At 29.2% G+C, this 10124-nt stretch overlaps 1 protein-coding gene across 1 annotated transcript; it reads right to left on the bottom strand.

Moving 5' to 3' along the window:
• Positions 1-356: 356 nt before the first annotated feature.
• Positions 357-1063, bottom strand: FSUBG_13425 (homocitrate synthase mitochondrial; the record flags this gene model as incomplete). Its single annotated transcript, XM_036678315.1, has 2 exons — positions 357-797; positions 857-1063. The coding sequence occupies 2 exons, from the start codon at positions 1061-1063 to the stop codon at positions 357-359; spliced, it is 648 nt and encodes a 215-aa protein (XP_036531118.1).
• Between the last annotated feature and the right edge of the window lie 9061 nt (positions 1064-10124).

Consider the following 10124-nt stretch of genomic DNA (forward strand, 5'->3'; position numbering starts at 1 on the left):
CGTGCCGCTCTTATTTATGCGCGATATTATCGTGCGTCTGGGGGGTCGATCCTGTTGAAAGGGAGCTGTTGGTTTGGCTGGTGCACCAACCAGTCGCGAAATCACGTGTGGGACGGGGATATTTAGGCAGACCAGGCAGCCGTACTGGGATATTGTAAGCTCCCTCCAGGCTTGACGGTTGATACAAGAAAAACTTTTAACAATTAACTAGGCCAGAGCGCGTGTTTCCTCAGTTTTTTGCAGACCAAGGTACCTTGCTGTAAACTGCTATATGATGTACTACGCCCCAGGCTTAAACCCACCAGGCTTAGTGGTTCGCAAGGACACCAGCACCCTTGTTCTTCTTCTTCTTTTGTCTATGCTCCATTTTCATTTTGCAGTTCTAAATGAAAGCTTCTGATCAGAGCATCGCTCTCATCAAGTGTCACCACCTTGAGATCCGCTATGCTCTTAAACTTAGCCGTACATTCCTTGACCTGGGCATCGGGCATCTTCAGACCAAGCTGGTCAATATGGCTCTTGATGGCATTCCATCCAGTAAGTCTGGATGTGAAGTGCACGTATCTTGATAGACCGAAATCCTCGTGCTTGAGGATCTCATACGTGGAGGGGTCGTTGAGGATTGCCTTGGCATGGATGCCAGCCTTGTGAGTGAATGCGCAGAACCCAGTAGTTTGGTCGTTGAATGGCACCTTGATCTCAACGCATTCTGCAACAAACTCTTCGATCTTCTTGAGTTCGTGCAGCTTGTACTTGGAAAGAATGCAGTCCCTAGAAGTCGGCATCATTCTAGCCATCTGTAATTTCATCGACTCAGATCATATCCATGTTCATAAAGAATGTGTGTTTAACGCACGAGAGCTCCAGGTGGGGTGATGCCAAGTCGCCATCTGTCGCGTAGCTTGGTCGCGAGGCCACCTGATTCGCATCCATCATCTGTTTGATCTTGCTTCTCATTACTGGCCGCAGAGCGAGAACTTGTTATCCAGTACAACACGGTCTGATGACATTCGCTCGCCATCTCGAATCTTTTAGACACGATCCCGGGTAGCCTGGTAGTCATGGTAATAAATTCATTGCTTCTCGTGCCAATCTGCATCGCTATCGGAAGGCTCCTCATACACTAATTTGTATATCAGCCTAGAGTTACCTGGTGGGCATATTCAAGATCTGTTCAGACCAGGGAGCGAACAATTGTTGCGAGTCTCAGCATCGCCTTCTGGTCATCTGACATGGTTTCCAGCGTTATATGGGGATCAATATACCCGTGGATCTGACCTAACGGAAGCCCCACTCTTCGAGTGGGCGGCACAAACCTGGGACAGGGTTAAAAATCTAGGATAGCGATTTTACAGGGAAATTATACTAAAAAAAGAAGTAAACTTCTTTAACTTAAGATTTCTATATAACTTAGTTTGAAGGTGAAGAGTAATAATAAAGGAAAGACTGCAAAAGATAATAATTCCTAATAGTCTTAATTATAAACTATATATAAACTGCTATAAAGGTTTAATTAAGATAAGGTCTTTGTTATTAGATAGGAAATCAAGTAATTAGTTTAATAGTATTAAATATAAGGATAAAATGTATAAAATTTAGTCTAAAAAAGTATAAAGAAGCTAAGGTTCTAAGGAAATCCTGTCCCTTTATATCTGTTAATATAGACATCCTTCTAACCCTACCTATATAGGCTAGACCTCTTACCCTAAACTGCTTGCCATAACCGTTATATAGGTCCCTATATGGTTTTGCTATATACCCTTATGCCTAAAAAACTATATTAAGTAAGCAGTCTAACTTAAAGTAATAATATATATATAAGTCCCTAGTTTTATAGTAACTATCCTTTATATTAAATAATTAATTAATCCTAAGCTAAGTTCTTCCCTATTTTTATTATAATTATTCTTCTATTACTTTTAGTTTCTTCTAGCTATTTTCTCTTCCTATAATCTTTTTACTATAGGCTTAGGTTAAAATGCCTTAACTATAGCATTATAAGTATTATTTTATTGCCTAGGGCTTATAAGTCTAGTAGGTATAAAGGATACCTATGTCTTTAAGGTTAGGAAATATACTAAATTAGTTTTAGTATAAATTAGTAAACCTTACAGTCTAGGCTTAACTACTATCTCCCTAGTATACTTACCTATAGTTTTAATTATCTTCTCAGTATACCTAAAGTCTAATACAGGTATATAGTTATAAATAAGGTAAAAAGTATCCTTAATATTTACTAGTTTATTTACCTTAGTAATAATTTAAGGGCTACTAGGTACTAAAGCTACTTAATTATTTAAACTCTTCTTAGGAAATAAGCTTATAATCTTAAGATTCCTTAGTAAGGTAACCTTAATAAACTTCTAGTTAGTAGCCTTATTTTATAAAGTCTTTAGTATTTATATTTTCTATTTAAAGGCTACTAGAGGCAGTAATGCCCTTAGAGTCTTAAGTATAAAGGGTACTGTAACTAGCAGTAGTAAAGGTATAGCTAGTACCTCTAAGATATAAAGTAGTAGGGGTATTAAGTCTATAGAGGAAGTTAAGAGGGTTAAGGAGTTACATTTTAAAGCAGGCACTAACTAATTACTTAAATTAATCTACATTAAGGATCCTAATCAAACTACTAAGTCTCTAAATCCTAGTACTAGTCCCTAAACAGTTATACTAACCTAGCTAAGCCGCTTAGCCTATACTTCCCTTACTCTTACTAGAGTTATATAGGGAATAGGAAAGCATAGCTCTTTTTTCCTTTATATAAAGTAGCCTTTAAGAGTATATAACCCTATATAGTAAAGTATATACTTATTATAGCCCTTCTTTATTTCTTCTTCTAGCTTAGTAATAAAGATATAGTTATATCCCCTAAGGCAGCTAAATATCCTTCCTTTACTTAGGTCTTAAGGAATTAATTAGTTCTAGGTAAGTAATTTACCTATAAAGCCAGGTATAATTAATATTAAAGTACCTTTTAGCTTATTATTTAGGCCTTAAACTTAGTAATAGTAAGATTTATTATAAATACTAAGCTCTTCTAGGATAGTAATCCTTATAAGGTTATATATAATCTTTTTTTACTACTTAAGATTATTTTAAGATATAACCTTCTATAGAATTAGTACCTAGTTACTATACTATAGTCCTGCTAGCTTATACAGTTTATCTTTATAGCTATTAATATTTAAGGCAAGTAAAGGTTTAATGCCTTCTTAAGAGTTAAATATAAATTTATAGTATCTATATATTATATAGGCAAGGGATTAGATCAATAAAAAGCTATAGTTATTACTATTAGGCTAGTTTATTAATACTGGCTTAAAGTAGTTAAAGTTATATACCAGTCTATAGATAGCTAGCTATTCCCTTTAAGCCAGGATAGTTATATTAATATATTCTCCCTAGTAATTACACTAAGTATTAAAGATATATAGCTAACTAATTAGTTAGTTCTATAGAATAGTAACCTAATATTAGCCTTTATAAAAGAAGACTAATAAACTAATAAACCTTTTCCTAGTAACCTTTTTCCTTTAGTTTTCTAGGACTTTATAGGTATTAAAGTCTATAAGGACTTATAATATACTATCCAGGAGTTATAGTTTATATAAATAGGTTATTAGGTCTCCTACTATACTTACTAATAGAGTATTAGTAAAAGTCTTTTTATTATAAATTTTAAAGGCCTAATTATAAATATAGTAAATATTAGTTATTCTATAAGAGGTTATATTAAGGAGCTAGACTAAGGCTTTACTACTTATATATTTATTTTATTCTATTTCCTTAAGGAGCTATATTAGCAGGGCATAGTATACTAGCCAGGTTACAGGTTATATAGTATTTAACTACTATTCTTAGAACCTATCTAAAGGAGGTGCCCTCTTTATAACCTATTTATACTGCTAAGAGGTATATACTATATTATAGCATAAGGGATTAGATATCTTAAGCTTCCCCTAGGTCTTTCTTAGGTAGATAATAGCAGGCTAATAAATAAGGGTTAAATCCAGGCGCCTTTACTTAGGCTTTATAAACTCCCTTTTATTATAAAAGTCTTCTATCTTACCCTTACTTTTATAGTAGCCTTAAACTGTAAAGTATACTATTAAAAGGTTAATATAGTTAGCTAAGTAGTATTACATAAGGGATCAGTTTTATATAAAAGGTAGTTTTTTATTTAAATAAAAAAAAAGAGTTAGGGTCTTTAAGCTAATATTACTAAGGTTACTACTAGTTACTAAAGTATCTAGCTTATAATTATTATTAGCTATTATAGTAATTAATAAAGTTAAGTAATTAAGGCAGGTATTAGGGAGTAAGGTTATTAGTAAATAGAAAGTAGTTTAATAGGCTTATCTAAGCAGTAGATTAACTAATTAAATACTTTATAACTTATAGTATACAGCGTAATGTAACCGTAGTATCTAAATTTATAGTTATAAAAACGGGAATTAGGATAGGGATTATATAAAGGTATATATATAGAAGGGCAAAGGGCTTTAGGTTAGAAATAGCTTTAAGTAGTCTTAAAGTATAGAGGCAGACTAGTAAATTAATTAATAAAGTAGGAAGTAAGTAATATATTTAATTAAGGAAGGAAAAAGAAAAGAAAAAAGAAAGAAAAGTAGCTTTTATACCTTTAGAAACTTCTCTTACAGTTAGGTTAGTAATTTATCCCTAGTTATATATGTAAAGCTTTTATCCTAAACTTAAGATCCTTTTCTTTACTATTATACTTTACCTTTTCTTCTTTTTTTTAATTCTTTTAATCTTACCTTCTTTTCCTTTTTTTTTAATTAATTAATTCCTTTTCTCTAATTAACTCTATCCTTTAGTACCCTTTTATTATTACTATAACTTCTAAGGCTCTTAATAGTCTTAACCTTTTAAAGAAAGGGAAAAAAAACCTCCTAAGCCTTCTTAAAATTACAAAATATTATATTTATAAGGCTAAATTCTCCCCTAAGGTTAACTATCTTTAGTAATCTTATAGTAGTATTTAGATCTTTACTATAGACTTTAAGAATAGCCTCTCTTATATAACTATAAGTATTGCTTTTATAATTCCTGCTTTAGTACTAACTAATTATTTAGCTCTTTAACTCTCTTAATATCTAGATTTATAGTAACAAGGCTATTAACTAAATAGGTTATTCCCTATACATTAAGCTTACTTATTATCCTACTCTAAACTCCACTAAACTAACTATTAAGTCCACTATCTCTCTTTAGAAAATAATTATTAAGTAATAAAGTTGCCTTAATGCTATACTTATAGATTAGCTTATAAAATACGCCTAGCGCTAGTTCTAGCCTATATATATTCTAGCTAAGTTTACTTATTATTAGGGATAGTTTTTCTTTAAGCTTATTAAAAGCTTGCCTTACCTTAAAGCCCTTTTAATTAGTTTATTTAGTATTTATAATCCCAAGATATACTAAAACTATATTACTTCTTATCTCTTAACTACTAGCTAGAATAATAAATATATCCTTTAGCCCTTTTATTATTATATCTTAATTAAAGGTTTCTAGAGTAGCTAGTATTTAAATTATATATAAAATACTAAAAGTAACTATAACTAGTAATCTCTTTCTATATACTAGGCTAATAAACCTTACTCTAGTTTACTTAAAGCTTTTTTATTAGGAAAAGATAGTATTGCTTTATTTATAAATACCTTTACTACCTAGGATACTTATAAGGTCTTTAAGGATTAACTAAACCCTTAATCTTACCCTTAAATTACTAGTTAGTAGCCTATTATACCTTAAGATAATAAATTAAATAGTAATAAGGTAGTAAAATACGCTAGATATATTTATAATAAGATTAAGGGCAGAAATTAAGGTATCTCTGGCTAGGAAAGCTAAGATTTTTAGAGCTAGGATAGTAAAACTAAGTAATTAGTTAGTACCCTTTCTTTAAAGATAGTATTTTCTATATAATAGATCTTGCTTATTTAAAATAATTAGAGTTGAGTTTATATTTAGGAAATTTATAATATTAGTAGTTTATCTATAAAATCTAAGATATATTTAGTTCTTATTTAGAATATTAAAAGCATATTTAAGGCATATCTAGCATATTATCTAGGCATCTAGGCAATATCTAGTCTAAATCTAGAGTTCCTAAGGCATATTTAAGCTAATTTATCTCTTTTATATCTAGACCTATACTCTTTCTGTTATAGTAAAATACCAGTTTTCTAGGGCTATTTTCTTCTTATCTTAAGTAATCCCTTACTTCTAGGGCCTTATCTAGTATCCTTTAACTATACTTTCTATATATCTTTTCCTTAAGTCCTTTCTAATTTATAATCTTCCCCTAACCTAGGTCTTTTATACTATTTATTCTTTTTTTTTCTTTTTTTTATAAAGTAATTACTTTAAAGATTATAGGCTCCTTTTTATATTATTTTTCTCCTTTTTAAGTTTATTCTCTGTTTTTATAGTTAGTAGGTTTTCTCTCTTTTATATTACTACTTATTTTCTCCTTTCCTGCCTAAAGCAAGACACTATAAAATACTTTTAGTATTAATAACCCTAAAATCTACATTCTAGTTACCCCTAAGCCAAACTATTTAAGATCTTTATTATTAATTTAGGATTAATTAATTAGTTTATAAGTCTCCTTTTTACCTTTTAAAAGACCCTTTAACTATACCTTAAAGTATATCTTTAGGCCATAACTTAGGTTTAGTATTAGGTTTAATGTACCTAAGTTCTTTTCCTTATCTTTACTATTACTAGTCTTATTTTTAGAGTTAGAAATAGTATTAGTCTATAGTATAGATTAAGTTACTTTTAGCTTAGACTGATTAGTTAGCTTAATACCTTTATTACTAAAAACAAGGCCTTATAAAAGTATAAGGCCTTCCTTTACCTTATCTAGCTTAAGGTCCTTTTTATAGGTTTACTATCTATCTTTATCTTTAATAAACTTTTAAAAATAGTCCTTATAAACTAACTTATTTAAGGGCTTTACTATACCTAGCTCTTAAAGTAAGTAATAGTTAGCTTTAAGGTAGTACTTAATAATATAAAAAGGGCTATTTTATTTCTTAGTTATCTTATACCTAACTAATATATTATTTACCCTTAAAATATTATATTTAAGAATAAGGTCCTTAACTTCTAGTAGCTATTATTATATCTTATACTAAAGCTCTTTATTTTGTTAGGCTATTACTTACTTCTAGTATTTAGTAACTTTTACTTTTACCTTCTCTATATTTAACCCCTTTATTTCTAAAATATAAATTTATACCTTAAGCCTTTCCTCTAGTATATAAACCTTATTCTAATTAATTAATTACTACGTAGGGTACTTAACTTCTAAAGGGTATACAGGCTCCTAGCTATATATTAGGTAAAAAGGGAAGTATTTATAGGATACCTTTAGGGCTATCTATTCTATAAACAGGGCATACTTAAGGTTATTTACCTAAGTATACTTCCCTTTATACTTTAGCTTCTCTAAGACCTTCCTAAGTATATAATATCTATACTTATTTAGGCTATTAGCCTTAGGGTTATATAATAAGGTCTTAATAATTCTTATACTATATTACTAAAGGACTTTTAGCAGCTCCTTCTTTATCTTAGGTCTGCTATTTACTACTATAAATATAATTATCCTAAAATATAAAATAAGACCCTTAATAAACTATACTATTACTTTTACTAATAGCGCTTTTAATAGCTTAACTTTAATCTAGCTAGTTAAATTATAATATACCTTAAGCAAATACTTATACCCTTAGTTATTTAGTATATACTAAGTATTAAAATAGATCTTAATAAAGGGATTACCTAGTACTATATATTAGACTTTCTCTTTAAGGCACTATAGGTAATATCTTTAATAGGTCTTATAGGATTTAATAGCTATAGCTATATCCCCCTAAAGGTTCTTCTAGTAGTACCTTTTCCTAATAAGGTTTATAGTAATATTATGCCCTTTATAGCCACTAGCCTTATAGTACTGCCTAATTACTTACTTCTAAATTGTTAAGTCCTTTTTAACTAAAAGCAGCTAGTCCTACTGCTATTATAAGTATTTCTAAAGTTAGTAGCCTTAAATAAAGAATATCTTGCCTTAATCTTAAAGGGTATAGTACTAAAAGTTTATTATCCTTACTAGCCTTTCTAATATTAGCAAGTACTAGGCTAAGTATTCTAATTTAGGTATATAGTTCCTATCTAGGACCTTAAAGGAACTGTTAACTCTAATTATATTAAGGTAAAGGTTAATAAAGTCTTTTATATTTTCCTTAACCTTAGTATCTAATTAATTAAATAGTCCTAGTAGCTTATATAATAGTTTATTAGTAACTCTATTTTTCAGCCCCGGTATATACCTAACTTTAAAGTTAAAAAGCAGCAGGTAGCTAATCTATTAAAGGATCAGGGACCTAAGTATATTATTAGCTTTACTATTTAACTAATATACTAAGACTTATATATTAGTCTTTAAAGTAAACTTTATACTATATATTATTCCTTTAAGCCTCCTAAATATATATAAAGTAGCTTAATATTCTCTCTTTATTATATTATATATAGACTCTGCTTTATTCTAAAGACCTAATTTAAACTACACTAAATAACATTTTCCTTTAATAACCTATATTAATACTACTTCCTAGCTAGTTAAGCTTATATTAACTATTAGAATAACCTCCCCTGCTTTTTTTATATAGTTCAGGGTAATTAAAAGAGGTAGCTTTATAATCTTCTCCTTTAAAGTATCTATTACTTCCTGCTCTAGCTAGCCCTAATAAAACTTAATATCTTTTTAGAGTAGCTTTATAAGGGGCTTAGTAATCTAAGTAAAGTAATAGATTTATTGCCTATAGTACCTAGTAATCCTAAGGAATAACTATACCTCCCTTATATTAATATACCTCTTTTATTCTATAATCTTAATTACCTTAGTATTATTAGGTACTTTACTATATATTTTATAAAGGTACCTTACTATAACTATTATTTTCTAGTAAAACTGGCTTTTCCCTCTTACTATAGTATAGCCTAATAGTTCTATATTAAGAAGGACTTTATTAATATTAATAAGATATTTAAGTATATACCTCCTTATCCTTAAGGCTACTTTTTTTTTATTATAAGTAGTAGTTAGTCCCTTAATATAGATATTATTAAGGAAGGCTTAGTAAACTTTAGGGATAAGGTCTCTAAAGATATAGATAATATTTCTTATAAACTGTACTACTAAGTTTATTATACCTTAGGGCAAGCTATATATTCTTAATAGTCCTATAGGTATATTAAATATAGTTATATCTTAGCTTTTCTTATTAAGAGGAAACTAATTATATCCTAAAAAGAAGTCTAGTAATAAGATAACCTTATATATAGCAAAATTAGCTAAAAACTTATCTATATATAGCAAGGATAGACCATCCCTTACAGTTACCTTATTTATTAAAGTTATAGAATTAATTAAATAAAAGTTCCTGTCCTTCTTTATAACTAAGAACTAAGGGTTCTAATAAGTACTATAAGATTCCTTTAATACTCCTTATATAAGCTGCTCCTTTAGTAGCCAGATAACTACTACTTTATACCCCTTTAGAATAAGAATATCCCTTACCTGCTATGCTTTATAAAGCATAACCTTTAGGACCTATAAAGAGGCTATAATTAGATTTAACTATTTATATTTTATAAAGTCCTATACTAGTATAGCTTCCTAATTATATATTACTTCTAGAAATATATCTAGCTTAGCCTTTATTAATATATTACTTACCTAATCCTTTAGTACTAAAAGTCTCTCTCCTTTTAACCTACTTCCTTACTTAATCTTAAAGAACTTAAAAGTAATTTACTTAGAATACTTTACTGCTATATCTAGTATATCCTTAATCTCTGCCTATTTCTTCTCTTTTTAAAAAGGATCTTTATCTAGAACTAACCTATTTAATAGTATATTATCTATAGAATAAATCTTAACTCCCTTACGCTTATATATTATATTAACCTTAATATCTATTATACTTTTATTTGCATTTTCTGCCTACTTTGCCTTCTTTTAGCTAGCTATATTCACATACTGCCTAATCTCTTAGGAAGTAGCTTTAAGGATTTCCTTATACTAT

Source organism: Fusarium subglutinans (assembly GCF_013396075.1).
Source record: "Fusarium subglutinans strain NRRL 66333 chromosome Unknown NRRL66333_c0000340, whole genome shotgun sequence".
Taxonomy (NCBI): domain Eukaryota; kingdom Fungi; phylum Ascomycota; class Sordariomycetes; order Hypocreales; family Nectriaceae; genus Fusarium; species Fusarium subglutinans.